This window comes from Microtus ochrogaster, linkage group LG2, assembly GCF_000317375.1.
Source record: "Microtus ochrogaster isolate Prairie Vole_2 linkage group LG2, MicOch1.0, whole genome shotgun sequence".
NCBI lineage: Eukaryota > Metazoa > Chordata > Mammalia > Rodentia > Cricetidae > Microtus > Microtus ochrogaster.
The window spans coordinates 45499352-45523737 of NC_022028.1; the positions used below are offsets into that span (position 1 = coordinate 45499352).

The window sequence follows — 24386 nt, forward strand, 5'->3', positions numbered from 1 at the left end:
TCATCTATCTATCTATCTATCTATCTATCTATCTATCTATCTATCTATCTATCTATCATCTATCTATCTATCTATCATCTATCTATCATCTATCTATCTATCTATCTATCTATCTATCTATCTATCTATCTATCTATCTATCTATCTATCATCTATCTATCATCTATCTATCTATCTATCTATCTATCTATCTATCTATCTATCTATCTATCTATCCTATCATCTATCAGTCTTATCTATCTATCGATCATCTATCTTATCTATCTCTATCATCTATCTAATCTCTATATCATCTATCTATATCTATCATCTATCTATCTTATCTATCTATATATCAGCAACATTTAAAATGGGAGATATTTTTGCCTCAAAAAAAAAAAAACCCTCTGGTCCTTCTCGAGATCTAGCAACACTGGGTATACATTTTCCTTCTTCCCTTCTTTTTCTCTTTCTTTCTTTCTTTCTTTCTTTCTTTCTTTCTTTCTTTCTTTCTTTCTTTTATGATACTTAGGGCCTCACACATGTGAGGTAAGTTCTTTAACTCTGGGCATACATGTTGCATCGTGACGAAGATAGGGCGGCCACATACCAGCTTTCCTCCTATGTCTTATATCAGTAGGTGCCTGTGTCTGCTACCCGTAAGCCTTTCTGGAGCTGCTATCAGTCTGGACTCAATAGGTGTACGTGTTTTCCTTGTTACCTGCTGTAGGTCCCTGTCCACCAGCTGGCAGTGTAGAGATAAATGCAGGAGATTCCTACTCTTAAGTGGGCTCCTGGCCTCAGATGAAGCAGGAAACTTCTCCAAGATGTCTAGCCTGAATCTGAAGAGTGGAAGTTCCACTGGGCACCACTGCAAGTGGGCAAGATCGCCCTGGGCACCACTGCGCATAGGTCTTGTTTGGCCAGAATTGAAACCTTTAGATTTATCTCTTAGATGCTACCAAAGCTCCTTTTTATCAGCCAGAGACTCTTACTGAACAGCAGCTGAATGGCTCTGATCCACCCTGAGCCACAGAGTGCCTCCCTTCTTTCTCTAAAGTAATCATGTATTTCCAATGGAGCGGAGTCTACTTTCTGGTGGACAAGTCAAGCCCTGCCCCGGGGCTGGGAATCAGCACAAGAATGTTTTTATTTACTGCCTTATTTCATACCCCATTCAGTACCTCTTGATTATTAAGATTGCCAGGAAAATGTCAAGACATCATTGTCTCGTTTCCACCGAGAGGATTGTGGGTGGGTTTGGAGGGCAGGAGGGATGATATCTCATCTGGCCTGGGACTTCTGCTCCTTCTCCATGACCTGGACAGCCTTTTCTTGAGGCCGGTGGAGATTCAAGTCCGATGGGGAAGAACAAGCGTGGAGTCTAAGTGGCTCTGACCATCTACAGGTCTGATCTTGCTCGCTCTGTCCCCACCCTGGACAGAACTAGTTCTTCTCTAAAGGAAATCATGTTATCGAAGGAACCACGATTACCCAAACAGAAGAGGCACTTGTCCCCCTAAGATCACCTATTTCTCCCAAACCAAACTCCAGGTGAATCTCATAACATTTGTGAGATCGCGTCCATGTCCTGGATGACCACTTCCTGTCACAGCCCTACAGCTATGATAAGGACGAGCCCAGCACCTCACCTACAAGAGATACTACTGAGGCTAGGAGAAGGAAGTGCTCAGTGAAGACCCTGTAAGCGAAAGAGACAGGAACCGTTGGGGCTTCTGTGGGCTTCTGAGCTTGCGGCTCCGCTGACCTTTGTTCGTCAGGCCTCTAACGCTGGTCCTCTCTCCCCAGGTACAATGGCTTGGTGACAGGCATGAGGGCAAAGGGCATCATTGCAATTTGTTGGGTGCTGTCGTTCGCCATCGGCCTGACCCCCATGCTGGGCTGGAACAGCTGCGGTCAGGTCAAGGACGGCCAGAACAACACGCAGGCCTGCGGCAAGGGCCAGGTGGCCTGTCTGTTCGAGGACGTGGTGCCCATGAACTACATGGTATACTACAACTTCTTCGCTTTCGTCTTACTGCCCCTGCTGCTCATGCTGGGCATCTACTTGCGGATTTTTTTGGCAGCCCGGAGACAGCTGAAGCAGATGGAAAGCCAACCCCTGCCAGGGGAGCGGACCCGGTCCACGCTGCAGAAGGAGGTCCATGCTGCCAAGTCCCTCGCCATCATCGTGGGGCTCTTTGCCCTCTGCTGGCTGCCACTCCACATCATCAACTGCTTCACTTTCTTCTGCCCCTCGTGCCAGCACGCCCCCCCTTGGCTCATGTACCTGGCCATCATCCTGTCACACAGCAACTCCGTCGTCAACCCCTTCATCTACGCCTACAGGATCCGTGAGTTCCGCCAGACCTTCCGGAAGATCATCCGCACCCACGTCCTGAGGCGGCAGGAACCCTTCAAGGCCGGGGGTTCCGGTGCCTGGGCCTTGGCGTCTCACAGCACTGAGGGAGAGCAGGTCAGCCTCCGCCTCAATGGCCACCCCCTGGGGGTGTGGGCCAATGGCAGTGCCCCCCATTCTGGACGGAGGCCCAATGGCTACACCCTGGGGCTGGTGAGCGGAGGGAGTTCCCAAGGGTCTCCTGGGGATGTGGAGCACCAGGAAGGCGGCCTAGAGCATCCTGGCCTAGGGGAGCAACTGGCCGAGGGCAGAGAAGGAACATCCTCGTGGTCCACAGAGTTTGCCCCTTCCTGAGGGAAAGACATCTTTATCTTTTTGGTTGGCTGGACCAATCTCACTGAGAGAAGACAAGGAAGACCATGTCAGGAAACATACTGGGCATCTGGTTCCCACTTTGGACTAAGAAGAGGGAGCATTGAGCTGGAGCAGCATGAAGCCCAGTAAGAAAGGCCTGGGGTGGAGGAAGCAGATGCCTCGTGCCGTGGGGCCCTGCATTAGGCCCTAGTTAGAGCAACATCAGTGTCTTTGAAGGTGGGGACCAATTCCCCGACTCCAGAAGCATCAGAAAGTTCTATCTTGTCTCTGTAGAGCAGCTGTGGCCTGGAGGACTGGCCTGGCCTGATGTTGGGGTATGGCTGCTTCAGGCTTCCCGCCATAGTACACTACCCTCCCCAGACCGTCTCGGGCTCAGGGAGCTGCTGGCCTGGAAATTGGCACTTGACTACTTTTTTTTTTCTTTCCAGAAGATGAAAATGTGAGGAAACCCTTTCTATTTTATTGACGTCCCCTCCCCGGCTGCTGGATCTGTTCTCGATCCTGCCCGTATCCTGAGGAGTCACAGGCAACCCTCTCGGGCTGCCACAAGCTGCCATGCACTTAGTCATAGGGCCATCTCGGGGCAGCAAAGCTGGGCTTGAAGACAGGAACTGCAAAGGGAATGGTGCCAGAGTGTGGCTCTCAGGTCCCACGAGAGAGGTTAGAGCCGTCAAGCCATGGACCTGAGCCTGGGAAGCTCAGAGCTGCCCCGTCAGAGGCCCTGTCTACTGCCTTTCCTCCTAGAGGGACTGATTTCTTTGTTTTTGTTTGTGGTTTTTTTTTTTTCCTGAGATAAAATAAAATGAGCCACACTTGTGTTTTAAATTTATCCGCGAAGAATGATGTCTGAGTTCTTTTCTCGATTTCCTAGCCAGGCCTGATGCACACATGTGAGCTCATGCGATTACACGTGAGAGAACGTGTATATGGACAGACAGACAAAAGCTACATCACTCATCCTGGAGATTTTCCAGGCACCTATTCTCCAAGGGGACAGGCTGCCCGGGTAACACCAGAATCCAAATGCCGGTGTGTTAGGGTAGAGCGGGGAGCATGGGGTGGCAAACTTATATTTCCTATGGGAGACACGGCCATTCCTCACAGGCATCGTGGAAGGTGGGGGCTGTTTGGTCATGCCTTTCGGGTCTTTAACCCCTCCTGTCCTAAGGACGGAAAATGAGAATACCTAGGGCCTTCTTCCTATGCTTCAAGAAGACCTGTCTGTAAGTCACCTCAGAGCCAGGGCCATCAACTCCCGCCGCAGCCAAGAGGCTATCGAGATCCCAGAAACAGATCTGGGCTGGGGCAGAACTGCCTTCCCTTCCTTCCAACAAAGAAACTATGAGACACTGTCCCTTGCTCCAGCCTTGGCCCCTGGGTCCCTGCCTAAGGAGATGCTGCTTTCTCACGGTGATGGATGGTGATGACAGCTCAGGATGGGCAGGGAGCCATGAGTGGTTCTGACAGGGCCCCCGAGGGCCGCTTGAGTATTTCTTGGGCTGTGATTTAAGGAAAAGGGTGTTAGAACTTCAGCACCACCCTAGGAGCCTTGTTTCACACGCAATTAACAAGCCCAGAGAGGTTAAATTCTTGCCCTGGGTTACACAGCAAAACAAGCGGCAGAAGTGGATCTAAGTCCAGGTCCACTCAACTGTGACACTCACGCTTTGTAAAATTGACTGACGATGATCTCAACCAAGCCAAATGGTGTGCAGTAATAGCTGTCTCTTGAACTGGCGTTCGCCTTTAATCCCACCGTGACTCAGGAGGCAGGAATCTCTGAGCTCGAGACCAACCTGGTCTATAGAGTGAGTTCCAGGACAGCCAGGGCTACATAGAGAAACCCCGTATCAAACAAACAAACAAAAGCAAAGAAGATCAAAGAAAATAAAAAGATTACTTCATTTGATCCATCTGACTCTTCCATTACCCTCTTTACTCTTCTCCTTCACACAGAGGCAGGAATATGTGCAAATTGCTCCCCGCCTCTTTTTCACAAGCTCATCAATTACAGGTCCTCCTGGCTGACTGAGGAGAACCATCTAGAACACTTCTCAGCGGCTCTGAAGCCTGAGTGAACCGCCCTGGCTGGCTCTCCGCCGCCGTTGTTAGTAACCTAAGCCTCTTAGTCAGGACAGCGAGGCCAGGAAGTGCCGGTATGAATGTCGAGTGTGATCTCGTCCTCACCAGCGTCTCCCTCCTCATACCTTAGGTCTGTACTGGCTGAAGACAGAACAGCGAACGAGCCGGGCTGTGTGAGGAGGCAGAGAGCAGGGATGTTGCTGGTCATCACTTGGTCCCCAGTTGGTAGGAGAAGTCCAAAGAGAACCACAAACGCAGAAAAGGAAGAAATCTCATCGCCCCAGCCTTTTCTGGCAACTGAGCTTTCGGGCTGAGCTGCATAGGTGTAGGCTTTGGGGTTAGGAGATCAGGATGAGGGGCTGAGAAAGGACTTCTAGGTACAGCTGCGATGTTTTCAGTCAGCCAGGCCCGGCTCTGGAACCCAGGCTTCCTTGCGTCTTCAGAATTCAGTGTCCCATGTCCACATCTACCCCATACAGGCTCCCACTGTGAGTGGAGAATTTCAGTGTGAGGACACATGTCTAGACACAAACGTATACATGTCATTCCTCTGATCATAACTGTAAGTGTTCATACATGGACACTGCAAGTGGATGCAGTAAAAATGAGAAGAAAGAATGAAAGAAAAAAACTGCCACCGGGCAGTGGTGGTACACGCCTTTAATCCCAGCACTCTTGGAAGACAGAGACAGGCGGATCTCTGTGAGTTCAAGACCAACCTGGTCTACAAGATCTAGTTCCAGGACAGGCTGAATAGCTACAGCGAAACCCTGTCTCAAAAAACCAAAAAACAAAACAAAACAAAAAACCCAAAACAAAACCTGCCGAGGTGACCAGTCCATTGTATAACTTGGGTTTTTATTCTGACTAAGAGAGAGCAGAGGGAAAAGGCAGAGTGGACATAGGTCAGCAGGATAAACTTGAGTTGGAAGTATAAACCAAGTGACCTCCCAAATAAGAGTGACAGATTTACCCACTATCTGGACAGCCAGCTTGTGATCCTCAGTGGGGATCTCGAGGACTCTGTTGGGGGCAGAGGTCACCAGTCTTTGGCTGCCACACAGGACAGCATCAGCTCTTGGCCGCCAGACAAAAAGATCTGAGAGATTTTTCTATGGGGGAGAAACTTGAACTGGCCTGCTTTAATGAGGCAGAGATAGCCATCCATCCCACAGTGTGGCGAGGCATGAAGCAGTTCTTTGCCCAGTGGCGTGTGTCAACACACTTGAAGCCAGCTCAAGGTGGCATCTGTTGCTGCTCGTGTTCTTTGGAGATAGCGCCAGCTGCTGCTACCAGAAGCTACTATTCTGTCTGCCAGGGAAGACCTTTTTCATTAAACACCTTAAATACCATGTTCAACTCTCTTTGAGGGGTTTGAGGGTTCCCCATATAATCTATTAACTATACCAGATTTGAAACAAGCTTTAATTGATTTTATTTTTTATTTATTTTTTTTTAAAAGGAGCTCTGGTAAAATTTTATTAAAGGAAAACTTTTTACTTTTCACCAGTCTGTTCTGGCATGCTTCTAATAATGTCAGAATCACCTGGGTCAATGATGGCCAGTGTGCATACTCTGTAGTATTTTCCACACGCTGTGCCCAACTCAATGTTATTGCCACTGTAGTGATGGACACCAGTTTTAGCCAACATGGCATAGTATTCTATTTCAGATTTCCTCAAGGCGGGGCAGTTGTTGGCAAGGATCACCAATTTCGCTTTGTCCTGTCTGATCATCTTCAGAGTCTGTTTGTATCCCAGCACGTACTTCCCACTTTTCATAACAAGCTGGAGCCGAGAGTTGATCAACTCCAGAGACTTTTTCGTCTTCTTTGCTGCCACCATCTTTCTGCCTTAGGTGCGGGACGGCCCCCAACCAAGACCAGCTGCCAAGATGGCTGGGGAGCTTTAATTGATTTTAGTTCATTGCTTCAGGCTTAACCTTGACAACGTATACAGAAGGCTAAAGCTTGTCCCTCTAAACGAACTAATTTGTGCTTAGCATATATATATATATATATATATTGTGCTTGTAGTCAGTCATATATATATATATATATATATGACTGACTACAAGCATAATTCAAGCGTGCTATTAATAAGTTTTATTTATTGAATCCAAGTTACAGATATAATATATATATGTAATATTCTGTAGCAAATTAAGATTACCTATGGATAGAGCCGCCAATACTTTTTGTTACATGTTTTCCACACTGCCTCCAGCCTCTCTGTTGGAATCTTGTTTTTTTTTTTTTTTCAGTTTACTTAGCTTTATTTTATGTGCATTGGTGTGAAGGTATCAGATCCCTGAGAATTGGAGTTACAGACAGTTGTAAACTGGGAATTGAACCCAGGCCCTCTGGAAGAACAGCCAGTGCTCTTAACTGCTGAGCCACCTCTCCAGCCCCTGTTACATGTTTTAAGTTAAGTATTATGGTACAGATTTTACAGGCCTTTTTTTTTTTTAAACCACACTCAATGAACTTACAAATCCTGAGATAAAGTTTAAATAATGGTTTTAGTTTTTCTGGGTTTTTTGTTGTTGTTGTTTTTGTTTTTATTTTTTGTAAACAAAGTATGAAGTCTTAGCGATAAGAGATTTTTTGAGACTGGAGAGTAGGGAAAGCTTAGCGATAAAAGATTTTGTGCAGGTGAGTGGGAAAAAGATTTGGGGGAATCATTGTGTTGTGCAGTGGCAGAAGCTGTTACAATTTGATGCACAGGCGGTGGCCACCTCAGCAGGAGTGTCCACAGTAAAGCAGATAGTGAAGGACATTAGCCACAGCATGCAGCTCCAGGAAATGACCCCCTTAGCCTTTGAAAATGTTGTTTTGAGACAGGGTCTCACTATGTAGTCCTGGCTGGCCTGGAACTCACAGAATTGCACCTGTCTTCTGCCTCCTGAGTGTTAGCATTAAAGGTGTGCGCCACCAAGCCCGCTCCAAAGAGCTTTTCTGAGCACATGGGACCATCATATATTCATGTCCTCTGGCTACCAGGCCATCTCCAGGACAAGAATGATAGGACCACAGGGAGGCCCAAAACAAAGACCTGACTCAGGCTGGAGCTCAGCCTATCTCAGTCCCCTGAGAAACAGGTTTCTGGGGCTTCTCCTTGCTCTGCTCCTTGCCAGACCTCAAAACCCCACCTTTGTAAATCTCTCCATCTGCCTGAGGCTCCTTGTTTCCCCATGGGAGGCATCGTGAAAGGGGACCTGTGGAACTTGGGGAGTGGAGGAGAGTCTCGGGTCTATGCGTTGACCATGGAGCAACAAACCATCGGACATGGAGGAAGGGCTTCTGAATGAGGAGAAATGGACTATTGATGACCCCCGAATCGGTTCCCCACAAACAGGAAATTGACCTTCTTTTAAATTCTCATGGGGAAGTTGAGCATGGTAGCTCATGTCTTTAATCCCAGCACTTAGGAGGCAGAGGCTGGTGGGTCTCTGTGAGTTCAAGACCTGGTCTACATAAATAGTTCCAGGACAGCGAGTCAGGGCAATGTAGGGACTCTTTCAAAATAAAAAATAAAAATAAATTTACAAAAAGGTCCTTGCCCTAATCTGCTATTCTGCTCACAACAGTCCCTTCTGCATCTTCAGGTACCCCTCCCTGTAGCTGTATTAGCAGTAACTGTCAGCTTAAGGACAGCCAATCAGGCCCCAGAACCAAGAAAGATGCCCTCTAAAGAGGGGCTAGCAAGAATGTGGAGCCCAGGTGTGGGGGTGCCTTTCTTGACCTCTAGCTCTGCCTTTTCTTCTTTAGGAAGTTCTATTTATTTACCTTATGTGAATAAGTGCTTTGCCTGCATGTATGTCTATGTACCACATGTGTGCCTGGTGCCCACGAAGGTCAGAAGAGGGCATCAGATTTCTTGGTGCGTGAGTTAGAGATGGTTGTGAGCTACCGTGTGAGTGATGAGAACCAAACTGGGGGTCCTCTGCAAGAGCGCTAAGCAGATCCATCTCTCCAGCCATCTGTCCTTTCCTTCCCTGTAATAAAGTACAGCCCGGTCTCCTCTGCCTCCAGCTGCCAGGCTGGGGAAGGACCTGGGCATGGGGAAAGAATGACCAGGCATGGAGTGGGTGTGAATAAAAGTAGATAGTAGCGTCCCCAATCAAGGGACAATGTTACAAGGATCCACCTCTATTACTGTATTTTTGAAGTGGAGGGGATTCTGTCTGTTTAGCCCTCTGGACTGGTACCTAGCTAAGAGCAAAGTTCTAGAGAGGGCTACTTAGGAGCTGAGTCATAAGCCCTGCTCTGTTCCACCTCGAATCACTCAGGGATCCTTGCTGGTCCACACTGAGCCTGGGGCTGGCAACATGCAGAAGGGTCAGCAATCAGTCTAGGAGAATAAACCAGACCTGCCTGATGAGGGCCAGGAGAGAGACATGAATTTGCCGAGTTCGGAAGAGGAAAAGGTCACATTTCCAGGGTTTCCCAAAGTGAGCCATGTTGAGTTAGCCATGGTTGGTTGGCGGTCAGCCACGCTGAGTTATCTATGGGTTGGTGATAATCAGGCAATGAGTTAGTCATAGGCGGTGGTGATCAGCCAGGTTGAGTTATCCACGGGTGGTGGTGACCAACCAGGTTAAGTTAGCCATGACTTGTCCAGGACTGTGACTCTCCAATGTTTTAAAGATAGGAGACCCAGGGGAGTCTGAGTAAGTCTACCTGACTTCCATCTGCCTACGCAGAATTATGCCATCCATTTAGAGGCAATTTTCAAGTTAAAATGTTGTCAGGAGGTTGTCACGGCTTTGATGTCTCTTTTCTGTTCCTTTCAAACCACCCACATCAATAGTTGGGTTGGAAATGGGAACAAGTGGGGTAGAACCTAGTTTAGACTTAGAGATTTTTTTTTTTTTCAGTTGTTAAAGGTGGTTGGGACTTTCGGGAACGACTGGGTTTTCTCTTCAGAAACTTGAACTACAGAACCCATTGCCACAGCTGCTCTGTTGCCTTCAGGACTTTTAGGGCAACTGGAGTGACCAGAACAGGCATTCGGTGGTTATCCCACACTGTCTCCAGGGGTTTCATCTGGCTCGTACTTTCTGTCTCACACAGCAATGCCAGATAACCCCACCACTGTGTTTGGACGAGGCCTCAATGGAGAGTCAGGGTACCAGGTTCCCCATAGACCTCTTGACTGAGCTGTCCCTCTTGAAGCTGCCGTGCCTCCTCTCCAATAAAAAAGGACAAGAAGTGTGAACGTGCAGGAGATGGTAAATGTGACCTAAGTTCCCAGAATTGTAATGATTCCAACTACCAATCAACTGATGAACAGCTCCAGTGTCCTTGGCATCGAAGGGGAAAGGAGGCTGTGAGGGGAGAAAAAAAAAATAGGGACAAAGCCATGAACTGGTGGCCTGGTTTCTGTGTTCCACTCACCGCCATTGCTCAGCTCCTCCTAGATGAAGAAATAGGATTAGCATAAGTTTCTGTCATATCCGGAGGGTTCTTGTCACAGGGGGCTCGCCCCAGGTTCAGTGTGGACCGGCAAGGATCCCGGGGTGGTTAGAGGTGGGACAGAGGCAGGGGGTATGGATCAGGTCCTCGGCATCCCTGTCTCACACTTTGCTGATAGCTGGGTGCCAGTCCAGGTGAGCAGGTGACTGAAACAGGGACCATTTTCTGCTTCCAACCCTGCCCCTTCCCCTCTGCTAACAAAACTCTAGAGAACAGAGGCGCTCGTACATGTGGAAAAGATGAATGAAGAAGGGACAGTGCAAATATCTGTACATAAAAGAGATCAGATTTCAGAATAGCCTCAGCTGACCAGGCTGATAAAACTGAGCCAGGATCCATGGAAGCCCCACACAAGCTTGACAAGGCAGACCTGTGGAAGGAGATTAACTTGACGGACGGCTCCTTCGTCCAGTTCAGCACTGGATAGCTCCAGGAAGCCGACCTGGGGAAAAGCATCTGGGGCTTGAAACTGTACCTTCACCCCAGCGAACGGGATGGTACCAGGCAAAGGGGATTGTGGCGTGATCAAGGCAGGAAGGGTCTGGGAAGCAAAAGTGGTTGGAGGAAGTGACGTCGAAGACCTGGCAGAGTGGCGGCAGCAGGCAAAGGGAAGATAAAGCATTAGGAGTCGGTTTTCAGGTAAGTTAGGTGGGCTGTGGTTATCTGGTGGAAGACAGAAAGGAACCTAAGGGACCCCGAGTCCCTGGGCTCGGAATCCAACCTTGCAGTGGCTCTCCAGGGGAAGGACATTTACTGTTTGCCGGACACAGCATAAAGCTTTGTTGGGTCCACATGTGGGCTTCTGGCAGAGAACTAGAGACGGTCACGTGCAAGATAGGGCTAAGCAGATTGTGCCACCTTTAAATTTTTTTTATTACATTTATGTACTGTATGCAGAGTGTGTGTTGTTGAGGGGAGGCTCAGAGGACAATGTGTAGTAGTCAGGTCTATCTTTTGGCCACATGGGACCCAGGGATGGAAGTCAGGTAGTCAGGTTTGACAGAAGTGACTTTACCCACGGAACCAACTCGCTGGGTCAGCTTGGGTGCCTTTACAAAGCGTGGTCTTCTCACCCAGTGACCAGCAGAGGGGTCTTACTGCCTCTTCCATCCTGCTGCCACGCTTCTGCAGCAGGCTCTTTGGGGGGGGGCCACCAACCGGCTCCCAGATCGTGACATGAAGACTTACTAATTAATGCCTGGCCCTATCCTATGCTTGCTCACTCACTCTTAGAACTTAAACGAACTTGTTTCTCTTCACCTCAGGACTTTTCCCTTTCTTTTATTCTGTGTGTCCTACTCTGTCTGGCTGCCTGGCCCTGGGCATCTCCCCCTCTTCTCCCTCATTCTCTCTCCTCCTAGTTATTCTCTCTGCCCACTACCCTCTTGTACCCCTCTACGGCCTAGCTACTGGCCGTTCGGCTTTTTTATTAGACCAACCAGGGGCCTCAGGCAAGCAAAACAACACATCTTTTACATCATTAAACAAATGCAGTGTAAATAAATGTAACATAAACAAATGCAACACATCTTTGCCTAGTTAAAGTAACAGTCCACAACACACTTCACTTCCCTAATGCTACTGATAAGGGCTCATTCCTTATAGTCTCAGATCTAATTTGTCACATCTGCTACTTCCTCCTAAACACCTTTGAATCTGTTCTATTTCCCCCTGGATGAACTAACCCTCGAATGTAATAGTCTCAGCTGTGACCCTGTCATCCCCACACAGGTGGGTAAAATTCCTTCTCAGGGTGAGATATAAACCATAGCTATTTCTCCTCTCAAGGTCCCAATGACAAACCCAGGCACGAATCCATCAGAGTTTACTCCGGGGAAAGAAGAGTTTCTTGAGTGATCTTAAATGAGGGGTTTGTGGCTGCTCCTGCTCCCAACAGGCAGCACCTGGAAAACCTTTATCCAGCAGGGAGGAGGTCTTTCCCATAGCCGTAGAAGTGGAGCTATGCTCCCCTAGTCTTTTCTGGCCTATAAACTAGCCCTTCCCTGAGGTCACATGCAATTAAGGTAAGGAACAGCTGGACACTCAGATGAAGGTCTTCTGGCCCTCCCCATCCCCCCACGGTAGGGCAAAAACAGTTAAGAAGCCCAGCTGGGGCAATTTATTTGCAAGAGGATACAGCTGCATTACCTAAGATGATGGTTGCGCGATTCAGGAAAGAGTCCCTCACAAGAAGACTGACCTCTCCAACCGACCTTGCATGCTTACGTTTTCTGTCTGTTCATGCCACACAATCAAATGAATCTTCCTAAGGCTTCCGTTGTGGACTGGCTAGTCTTATGACACTTGACACAAGCGAGAGTCATTTGGGAAGCAGGAACCTGGACTGAGAAAACACCCCCACCAGACTGGGCTGTAGGCAAGCCTGTGGTGCATCGTATTGAGCAATGATTGATACACGAGGACCCAGCTCACTGTGGGTGGGGCAAGTTCTGGGCTGCTGGCCCTGAGTTCTTTAATAAAGCAGGCTGAATAAGCCACGAGGAGCAAGCTAGTAAGTGCCACACCCTCTATGACCTCGGAATCAGTTCCTGCCTCCAGGTTCCTGCCCTGTTTGAGTTCCTGTCCTAATGTCCCTCAGTGATGTACTGTGACCAGGAAGGGTAAGGAGAACTGTTCCCTGTTCCCTCTCAAACTGCTTTGGGTCATGGTGTCTCACCACAGCAATAGTAACCCTAAGATAAGTCATGGCTTTCGTTTGCTGGAAATGATGCATTTCCAACCAAATTCCTAAAAATGCATGTGGCATTTTCTGTTAGTTGAATATAAAATGTTTGTGTATTGGATGCTTGGTCCCACACCAGGTACAGATAATGTCAGAGTTCTAGAAACTTTAAGAGGGTGCGCTAAAGAAAGTCAGTCACTAGAGACATGCCTTGTCCCTGTTCCCTGTCATCTTCTGCTTCCTGTTCCCCATAAGGTGAAGAATGGTTTCTGTCACATGTTCCCCCTACCATTTTGTTCCGCCCAATTACACACGGATTGAACCCTGAGACCATGAGTGAAATGGAATGAGAAAGGACCTAAAAATCTCTGCTGAGTGCCTCTTCCCCTCGGGTCTCCTTTAGCCCTGGTGCCTGCCACACATGATGGAAGTTTGTTGCCTGCTGGGAGCTTAGCTTCAGCCACTGAACCCCAATTTAGCTCCTGGATACTGACTGGTTCTCATTGGGGCATGTTCGGTAGACCAAGCATCCTGATCTAAACTGCAGAGTCTCAGAGGCTACAGTGCGGAGAGGACCTCCTCCTTCTGAGGTCAACCCCAGTGAGCACTCGAGACATGTCACGCCTGTGGTGAGAAAGCAGAAAGCACAGCCATGATGTCAAGAGGTCTAGGTGGGCCTCTCCACGCATTAGCTGGTCATGTGACTCTGGTCCTGAGAGAAACGGTCCTTCCTTGCACAGTGAAACGGATGGATGGGTGGGTGGGTGGATGGATGGATGAATGGATGGATGGATGGATGGATGGATGGATGGATGGATGGATGGATGTGTGTGTCCTTTACTGACTGCGGATTGACTCAGCTTTAGGAATGGCTAAGGAAATAGTAAGAGAAGCTACGAGAAGCCCTGGGAAAGGGAGAGGGAGATGGGGGAGCAACAGCTCAGAGGAAGGAAGGGCATGCTGGGCTAATGGGATAATTGGATGATCCTCTGAGCTGGGGGCTGCCAGGCTGGGGCCAGCTGGTAGAAGCAGACACAGATAGCACAAGCAAAACAGGGTGCTGGTGCAGGAAGCAGCTTGCTGTGGGGGGTGGGGGAAGGGCAGTGGGAGCCCACGTGGAAGGCCTTGGAGGGAATCAAATCCTGAGAGGACACAGAGGACAGGCCCTTGGGGAGCTTGAATTCTGATCCTGTGAACTAAGGGGATAGTTAGGGACCCTGAATCCACTCAAAGGGTGTCCTGGCCACCAAAGACTTGTCGACACCATGAAGCCTCATGCTTCCCCGTTGGGAATTGCTACAGATGGGGCTTCTGTTTGACATGCCTGTGAAATATTGCTGGATTCTTGTAAAATAGGGAGTTTAGATTCAGGGTTCAGAGAGGCCCTCTATTTCAGGTGTGTATTGGGTCTGCGTTGCAAGACACATTTTTGGGGAGAGGCCTGATGTAGGAGTCAGAAATCTGACTTCAGGTCTTAGCTTGGGTTGGTCACATAAGTGATGATGTGAGCTCGGTCTATTCATATGATGGGAGCAATAAATGGTCCCTTCCTAAAGGACTCCATTATGAATGGGACCATTACGAAATCATTTGTCAAATACTTTGCTCTCAAATCTGTACGTAACTTGTGTTATTTGAAGAGGTTGTGTTTTGTTCTAGGAGTCTTAGTTTTCTTTGTAAGATGGTTCTATTAAACTGGGTATCCTTATTCCGTTTTTCAAGACGGTATTGCCATTAGCCTAGACTGACCTCCAACTCCTGAGCCTCCTCGTGGCCCCAGTTGCCAGCATTACAGCCATGGTCAGCCAGCCCTACCTGGATTGGGTGTTCTTTAAGTTCCTTTCTAATTTTTAACGACCCCAATTCTTACTTAAAAGTCTATCTTTTAAGAAGTATGAAGAGAAATGTTAATTTGAAGCCAGTTTTATCTATGAATGTAGATATACAATATTAGATATTAACAAGCTGACCCTAGCAATGTAGAAAAGGCAATATAAATCATGACCAAGGGGGCTGAAGAGATGGCTCAGAGGTTAAGAGCATTGGCTGCTCTTCCAGAGGACTTGAGTTCAGTTCCCAGCAGCCGCATGGTGGCTCACAACCATCTATAATGAGATCTGGTGCCTTCTTCTTTTGGCAGAAAACTGTATACATAATAAATAAATCTTAAAATAAATAAATCATGACCAATTAGGGTTTACACTAGGGATGCAAGAATGAGTTAACGTTAGGTACCACTCCAATTAATAAATTAAAGAACACCATAGGAGCATCTCTGGACTTGCAGAAAACATTAAAAAAAAGTCAGCCCTGATTCAAGGTTAACACTTGACCAAGTAGAACTACAAAGATGTTTTCTTAATACAATAAAGGGTAATTTTCTTTTCTCTTTTAAGTTTTTTTTATATGTACGTGTCTGATATGTGCATAATGTGTGTGCAAGTACCAGCGGAGGCCAGGAGAGGACATTCGACCCCTTAGAACTGGAATTAACAAGCAATTATGAACCACCTGATATGGGTGCTGGGCACCAAGCCTGGGTCCTCTACAGGTGTAACAAAGGTTCCTAACCACTGAACCATCTCTTCAGCCCCCCTCTTCTCTTTTTAAAATTAATATACCAAGTTTCTAATAATGGGTTTCATTATGGGATTTTCAAACAGTTTTTAAAATTATATTAATTTACTTACTTTATGTGTATCTGTGTACACACACATATGTGCCCCCTCGTGTCTGCCACAGGGCATGTGTGGAAGTCAAAAGAAAATTTTCAAGAGTTGATTCTTGTGGGTTCCAGGGATGGAAATCAGATTTGGTGGCAAGCACCCCTACCCACTTGAGCCATCTTTCCTGCCCCATATTTTGTTTCTGTTGCTCCTTCATTCCTGTCTACCCCACCCCCACCCATGCCTTCCTGCCCTGGACTGTGCCCTTCTACCCTCAGTTGTTCCCTTTCCATATTACATATATTCTATTATCCTCTGGGTGGTCTGAATAAGAATGGCCCCCATGGGCTGATAGATCTGAACGCTTGGTCACCAGGGAGTGGCACTATTTGACAGGGATTAGGAGTTGTAACCTTTTTAAGAGAAGGAGTGTCACTTGGGGTGGGGCTTTGGGAACTCAGATGCTCAAGCCAGGCCCAGTGGCTCTCTCTTCCTGCTGCCTGCTGATCTGGATATAGAGCTCTCGGTTCCTCTCCAGCACCATGTCTGCCTGTGCGCCGCCACGCTTCCCACCATGATGATAATGGGCTAAACCTCTGAAACTGTGTGCCAGCTCCAATGAACTATTTTCCTTTGTAAGAGTTGCTGTGGTAATGGTGTCTCTTCACAGCAATAGGACACTGACTAAGACACCCTCCCTCCTCACTTTCTTCAAAACTCTTTGTCCCCTCTCCTGGTTTTCTGCAACACCTGTAGAAAACACATGGTTAGAACTGCGAGTCTTCTCCCTGCGGTGAGATCTTGTGCTCTCTTGTAGTGCAGCACTAAAAGCCCCCAACACACAAGAAAAGAGATGTGTATTGTTAGGAAGGGAAAAATGTCACAATATTTATAAATTTATGGATTTATTGTCTTTAGAGAAAAAAAAACATAACCTTTTTCTTCAGAGTATTATAGGAACTAAAAGGGTTTAGTCAAGGATGTTGAATGTAAGATCAACATGAAGACTCAACAGTGTTCCTATATACCAGTGAAAACTGTCACCAGAAGTAATCAAAACAACAATAGCTACAAGAACTAGAAAGTATCTGGGAATAAATTAACGAATAATGCACAAGACAGATGACAAAGGCTTGATGGACAGCCCAGTAGTAGAGGGCAGACTTAGTATCTGCAAGCATGGGTTCACACACCATACACACAAAGAAAAGATCTCAAATAAATATGTGTTATGTTTATGTGTGTGAAGATATGACAGTATAAGATTGGCAGCTCTTTCCAACGCTATATAATCAGCAAAGAAAAACTCTCAAGTAAATAAATATGTGTTATGCTTACAGATAAACAGAGTGAAATTCTCTCCAAGTCTGTAGAGCAGTTGAAAGCTCTTGAAATTACTAATAGGAGTTTTTCATGAGACCAAAAAATGGAATTTTAAAGATTCATTGCATTTTAAAAAAAATGGTCAGAAAGAGCCAGAATAATTACTGTTCTTTGGAAAAAGGTGAGGACTTACTTTACTGGTTTTTCAAATTGAAGTAAAATTCAGTACAGCAATGCTGTTCAGGAACAGGCAACAGAGGATAGATTCCAACAAGACAGTTGGAAGTAGACCCATCTACCCATGAAAATGCAGTGTGCGGTAGATGTCCACCTACCCATGGGAACGCAGAGTTCGGTAGATGTCCACCTACCCATGGGAATGCAGAGTTCGGTAGATGTCCACCTACCCATGGGAATGCAGTGTATGGGAGAAGTAGACTGGACATGGTCAGGGCTATCTGCAAGAGAGGGGAGAATAGCAAGGGATAGAGAAAAGAAAAAAACATAGTAAGAGAAGCAGGATCAGAGAGCATAGAGAACACAGCAAAAAATAACAGGGTTACAAGGAGAAGGGGTAGCTGGGTGCAAAGGGAAGACCTTGAGCAGGAGGACTGTGGGGTAGGAGGGACGAGGTGAGAAGGGGCTAGGGTGCCAGCATGGACTCTGAGATGTGTAGCAGGTGATTGTGATACCAGCATGAGCTTTCCTATGCCGATAGGCACCACAGGTAGCCGTATGTCCCTTCTGCCAGAGGCAAGGGAAATGATTCCTTTTGGTAGCGGGGAACCAGCTCCACAGGTCCTGAGGAGTGCTGGCTTCTAACTACCACAAATCCCTCTTCAGTCCAGTTGAGCTCATTCGGGATATTTGAACTGCCTTTGGGGATTTGGGAAGTTGGAGTTTTTCTTTGGATCTGACTACCTCTAGCTTTGTATCACTTCTGCACGGGGGACGCCTTTGTAAATCTCTTCTCTGTGTTCTTCTGGCTTGGCCTTCTTATCATCTTTCCTGGGTCCCATAGAGCTGCCACCCCGCCCCATCTACCAGCCACTCTTAGAGGCCCCCGATGTTTAAGGTCTACTGAAGCAGGAGGTGGAGGGCTGTACCTGACCCAAGTGACAACAAATGCTGAACCAAGCCCCGTGAACAACAGCCTGTGTCTTCGCCCTTACCCAGCTGCTGAGTGCCAAGCGGGTCCTCCTGCTCACAGAAGGATGTCTGATGGGTCCCTTGCTACAGAGTATTGGGACCTTTTCATTTGTCTTCCTCTTCTAGGCTCTGTGTGGTCAAGCTGACCTCGGGAAACAATGGTAAACTTGGCCATGGGTCACACAGGACAGTGGAGAGAGGAACAATGGGTGGAACCGTGCAGGGCAAGGATTGCACGGGCCTCTGCTTCCCAGCCCAACTCCTTCCCTGGCCTAGAGGTCTCACACCACGTCCCCTCACAGTGGCAGAGCAGGGGCCTGGAGACCCCTAGACAGATACAGGGTTAGGGCTAAGGAAAGCTTTGAAGTTGAACAGTCTCTGCTCGCTCTCTCCTTTCATTTTTAATTGAGAAACGTTTCCTTTTCTTCTGCTTCGGAGTACTCTCAAGAGAAGTAAGACAAGACAGAAGGGAGCTGAGAAAGGAGCCTCCCGAGTCCACCGGGCCTGCTAGGACCTCCTGTCTGTGGCACTCAGACCGCTGTCAGTTTAAGCAGTCTCTGAGGGCCCTCCCCTCACCTGCTCCAGGAACATACAGACTAAATGCCAGAGACCTGGCATCTCTAGTGACCTTTTGTCTACACGGGATTGTTTTTGTCTGCCAAATGGAGCAAGAGGAAGGAAGGTCAGCAAATTCTTTTCTTAGCTTCTAAATGGCTAACATTTCAGGAAATCAAAATTCTGAATGGACTAGAGGGCACTTCAATTCATTCTGCCTTGGTGTGGATGGGGCAAGTCCTAAATAAGCTTTCCAGTGTGCAAAGGTGTGGTTTTTTTCCTCGCTTAGGGACACGTGTGAACGTGTGCTTCTCCAGGCTTAGGGATACGTGTGAATGTGGGCTTCTCCAGGCTTAGGGACGAGTGTGAAGGTGTGCTTCTCCAGGCTTAGCGATGCATGTGAAGTATGCTTCTCGAGGCTCGGGGCATGTGTGAAGGTGTGCTCCAGACTTAGGGGGAAGCCCTTCAAACTTACCGTTCCTGTTTGGACACTCGTTATTAGAACTTTTTTGTTTGTTTTTGTTTTGGCACAGGACAGATGTATGTTTCTGTCTTCTATAAAATTAGACAAAAGTCATATGAAACCACATAAAATCACATGTATAAAACTGTCAGGAGCGTGGGGATGTGGTTCAATGGCTCATGCTGGCCTAGGTTGAGGGTCCAGGTTCAGTTCTACAGTGTCGCACAACCAACAAATGATAGGAAAACTCACACCCGTCTCTGCAGTGTGTATGGAGGGAGATGGTTTCTCCAGAAACCAGGCTCAGATTGAATAACGCTGAAGGCGGGGGGTCCCCAAAGCTGTGTGGAGGAAGAAAGCATGTGAAGAGGAAGGACATAGGGGAAGATGGTAACCCTCCCCCTGGACAGTCAAGTATGGGCTCCAGAGCATCCTGAAGAGGGACGTGAAGAAAATGAGATCATTCTGCCTAATTCCACTTGAGTCCAGTGAATGCAACCGCACGCCTAGTGACAGAGGGAAGACCAGTGGTTGCCTGGGCAGGGCCAGGGAGCGAATTACCAAGGGACGTGGGAGACTTGGGCAAGACCGGTGTTTGGACTATGGCAGTGCTTACAGGATTATATGTGTACCAAAATATATCCAATCAGATATGTATGTATAGTTATTTTTTTCCAGTTATCCCTAAATAGCACTTTTTAAAAAAACTCAATCCACCGAAAACTAGGTGCCTTTTCTAATCATCTCTCATGATTCTAGTTAATTTCAGTTTAAAAAAAAAAAAAGGAATTTCCCTGGCTGATGTCATAACTTTCTGAGGATAAAGTTTTGTTTCTAGTTGATTGAACTGACAAAATGAGCCCAGGACAAACAGCCCGGGGCCGTAGCCGTTATCCATCAGCCGAGAGGAGAACATTACACAGACTTGACGGGATTCATCGCAAGCCTTAGGCCAAGGGTGCTCCTCAGGTTTCCCTTAGTCTAACAAGGTATGTGAGGCAATCAGATTTTTGAAAGGAAAGGTTAATTTGGGCTTATTGTGGAGGTCGGGGTCCAGACTGGCTAGCCCAAGTGCTATGGACCTGGAGCAACACAGCACATTCTGTCAGGAACGGAAGCCCACTGACGGGTCAACGAGAGTCCAGTGCCTCAGATCACGTAGGGCATTCCCAAGAGCTCTCTCCCTAGGCCTTACCTCTAACGGACACCCCCTGAATAAGTACTGTGGGTTAGGGACTAATCATTTGACACAGGCCTTCAAGGGCTGTTCCATATCCATCCATAGCACTCAAAACTATTAAGGGATTTACGCCTAGAGTGCTACTAGGTAATGATAATGTGTCAAACACAAGTATTTAATTTTATAATATCTAAAATTTCACTAAAATGGCATTCAGTAGCAAAGTCTGCAGAGGAGTTCTTAGGAAATCAAACACTTAACATCCTATCCAGAGGACGGAGTGAAGACACTTCCCAGAAAGGCAAGCGAAAGGGCAGGGGCAGACTAGGAATAAACAGAGGCAAAATTCATCGCAAAGTCAGAATAACAGGCATTTTTAGAAGCACAACAAAGGAAATGAGACAATTGAAGAAAACATCCCAAAGCAAAGGACACGCGTTTTCAGTATGAAAGGGACTCTGAGTGGCCAGCAGGATAGGTATCTCGTGGTGATGTTTCCTAATGCTGAGACAGAGAAGTCCTGCAAGCTCACACACACAGTCAGCAATCAAATTGACTTTGGCCTTTCAACAACAGCTCTGGAGGCTCAAAGCCCATGGGCTGTGCTGGGAGATGATGGCTGCCCTATTCCGAGGCAGGATGGCTTCCCACCTGGAACTGTACTTGTAATCAAGCATTCGATACCTTCGGACAGGCAAGACTTTGAAGGAGAGTGTCCCACGTGTCCTCTCAGGAAGCTCCTATGGTCTTCATGGCATTCAGGAGAAGGAAGGGGAGAGCACAGAATGAGAAGACATGGGGTCCCGGAAGCAGACATCCATCCCTGGAAGGAGGCACAGGAATTCCCCGGTGATGCCGGCAGGGGATTCCAGCATGGCAGCCACACAGCAGGTCCTCGGAGTAGGAGCACAGACTCTAAGACACATCCCAAGAGCGACACATTGAAAAGAGATCAAGATAATGGGCAGAGATCAGCTGGTAGGAAGGACGGCAGATAAGACCCTAGACACATAAATGCATGGAAAAACAAGATAATCAAAACAAAAACATGTTGGAGAGGAAAAGTCCTTATAGCTGACAACATGGTTCCGTGATGACCAGTATATGCCTTGTCATGCTAATAAACACTAATTTGAGTACTTATTTTTTTTAGTAAATATAAAAATAGCAAGCTTCTTTTACATTTTTAATTTTTGATTTTTGATTATGTGTACATGCTTGTGTCTGTGTGGGAGGGACCATGTGCACACACATACCAGTGCCTATTGAAGTCAGAAGCAGCAGATCTTCCAAGAGCTGGGGTGACAGGTGGCAGTGAGCCACCCAATGTGGGTGCTTGGAATTGAACTGTAGTCCTCTGCAAGAGCAGTATGTGGTCTTAGCAACTGTGCTATCGCTCCTGCCCCTAAAAAAAGTAGTATTATTTTTACATAGTCATGCATACATATTGTTACAGCTAGCCTATATTAACCCCTTATTAACCACACTTGTCTCTTTTTTTCTCCAGGAAGAGAAAGAGAGACATACGAGGGGGGGGGGGGGGGGGGGGGAGAGAGAGAGAGAGAGAGAGAGAGAGAGAGAGAGAGAAAGCACATAGATCTTGATTCTGAATATGAGAAGAACATGTAGTAATTTCCCCCTCCTATTATTGTTTCTTTCTCCATTTTCTTTTCTCATTCCATAGGGGTCTTCTTTCTACTTTCATATTTTACTTAACTGTATTTATTTGGACAGAATCTCTCATAGTCTAGGCTGTCCTCAAACTCACTGTGTAATCAAGCCTGCCTTTGAACTCCAGGCACTCAGCCTCCACCTTCCAAATGCTGAGCTGAAGCGTTCTGCTGCATCTGTTTTCATACTTTTGGTGTGTGTATATTTTACAGTCTACATATGGTACCTGAGAGAAAACGTGTGGCATTTGCCTCTCTAACAGCACCTTATTTTGCTTAACGCACAATTTCTAGCTTATTTTCCTGCAAATGTCATACTATTTTGTGGCCAAATAAAATTCTATTGCATGTATAACTAGAGTTTTGGAACTTTTTCTACTTTTAGTTTTTAGATGGGGTCTCACTATGTAGCCCTGATGGACCTGGAACTCACAGAGATACACCTGCCTCTGCTTCTGGTGCTGGGATTACAGGCGTGTGCCATCGTGCTGAGCTATACCACACTTTCATTATCCGTTATCTGTTGACGGGCATCCAGGCTGGTTCCGTGTCTTGGCTGTTGTGAGCAGTGCTGTAACAAAGATGGATGCTCAAGTATCTGTACCTTGCTGGCTTTGATTTCTTTGGGTGTAACACAAATGGTAACGCTAGATTAGACGGTGGTTCTATTTTTAACTTTTGGATTTCCATAGCAGTTACACTAACTTTCATTCCCACCAGCAACGTATGTGTTCCTCTGCCTTCCCACATTCCGACCGACATCTGTTTCTTTTCTTGATAACAGCCATTCTGATTGGAGTGAGATGCAATCCCAACATAGTTTTGTTTCCCTGAAGGCTAAGGATTTGGAATATTTTAAAATACTTATTGGGCTGCTGTAATTGTTCCGAGAACTGCCTGATCAATTAATTTATCTACTTACCACTTGCTTCTTTATTTTCTTAACTATCTCGGCTATTAATTCTCTGTTGTATGCATCGTTAGCAAAGATTCTGTAGATCGTTTCTTCTATGTCGGTAATTATTTTGTCACATGGAAGCTTTTAATTTTGTGAAATTGTATTTGTCATATTTCGCAATTGTTTCCTGAGCTGCCACAGTCTGTTTTGGAAAGGCCTCGCCGATGTCTCTACATCCTGAAGTGTTTTTCTTGTCATTTCAGAGCTTTGATCTTATTATACATTAAAGTCTCTGATCTATTTTGAATTGATCCTTACCTACGGTGAGAGTGAGATCCAGTTTCAAGCTTCTGTGTGTGGACATCCGGTTTTCCCAGCACCATTTGCTAACGAGGCTGTCTTTCCTCCGATGAATTATTTTCAACAGCTTTGCCTAAAATGAAGTGAATAGCAATGTGGTTTTCTTGCTGGTTTCTCTGTTCTGCTCCATTGATTGACATATCTGATGCTATCAGATACTGTGATATCATTAGCATTTGCTCTTTCTGCCCAGTGTTTAGGCTATCCTAGGTCTTTTGTACTTCCATATGAATTTAAGCATTGTTTTCCCAAATTTTGTGGGGAATGCCATAGAGATTGATGGGGATTATACAAGATCTTAAATGACTTTTGATAGGACAGCCATTTTCACACACCACCCTGATGAACCATGAACATCCAAAGATTTCCCATCCACTAGCATCTTCTTTAATGTCCTTCAGTTTTTCAAAGATTTTTGTTGTGAAGGTTTTTTCACCTTACTGATAATGTTTCCTCCTATGCATTTTGAAGTTATATTATTGATATGTCCCAAATTAAGCCATAACTGTATGGAGCATAAGGGGACTTAGAAATTTCTGGCACATATAGAAAGTGGGGGAAAGGGCAGCCAAGTCCTTATTTCCCATAATGTGTATGAAACCAAAGAACATGCCTAAACCGAAAGATCAGGATGTAGCATTGTAAACATGTCATTTAGAGATAAGTAAATTCCAGAAGAATTAATTAAACAAGCTCAGAGCGCTTCCTTGGGGAGAGGAAAAATGGCTTTGAGATGGGTCAAGGGAGATCGTGGACCACTCTTTTTTTGTTTTTTTGGTTTTTGGGTTTTGGTTTATTTTTTGTTTTTTTCAAGACAGGGTTTCTCTGTGTATCTCTGGCTGTCCTGAAACTCACTCTGTAGATGAGGCTGGCCTTGAATTTACAGAGATCCACCTGCCTCTGCCTCCCTGAGTGTTGGGATTAAAGGTGTGCACCACCTACACCCAGCTCAGAAACCTTGGAGGACTAGCACACTTTTATACTTTTACAACTCCGTGCTCATGTTATTGGGGAGAGCATTTCAAATCACAGCTATGATAAACAGCAGTAAGCACTGTTTACAGATGCCTGTATGTGGGTGCTGATGTTGGCACCCAGGTTTCAGGAGCAGCCAAGGATAATGCTCCATGTAGGCGTGAAGCCTCCTCTTCATTTGGGAAACAGAGTG

At 46.6% G+C, this 24386-nt stretch overlaps 2 protein-coding genes across 2 annotated transcripts in view; one reads left to right on the forward strand and one right to left on the reverse strand.

Moving 5' to 3' along the window:
* The window catches only part of Adora2a (adenosine A2a receptor), a 10146-nt gene extending 6647 nt beyond the window's left edge, over positions 1 to 3499 (forward strand). The window contains exon 3 of the mRNA XM_005360186.3: positions 1789 to 3499. Coding sequence (XP_005360243.1) covers positions 1789 to 2692 — 904 coding nt within the window. The 3' untranslated portion in view covers positions 2693 to 3499. The remainder of the gene's footprint in view (positions 1 to 1788) is intronic.
* Positions 3500 to 6275: 2776 nt separating this feature from the next.
* Positions 6276 to 6682, reverse strand: LOC101980363 (60S ribosomal protein L30-like). The gene has a single exon (XM_005360187.3). It carries the CDS (start codon positions 6637 to 6639, stop codon positions 6292 to 6294), a length of 348 nt encoding a protein of 115 aa, XP_005360244.1. The 5' UTR covers positions 6640 to 6682; the 3' UTR covers positions 6276 to 6291.
* Positions 6683 to 24386: the final 17704 nt, after the last annotated feature.

Excerpts from the sequence above, each read along its gene's own strand:
- LOC101980363 (XM_005360187.3), bottom strand. The coding sequence starts at position 6,639 with ATGGTGGCAGCAAAGAAGACGAAAAAGTCTCTGGAGTTGATCAACTCT.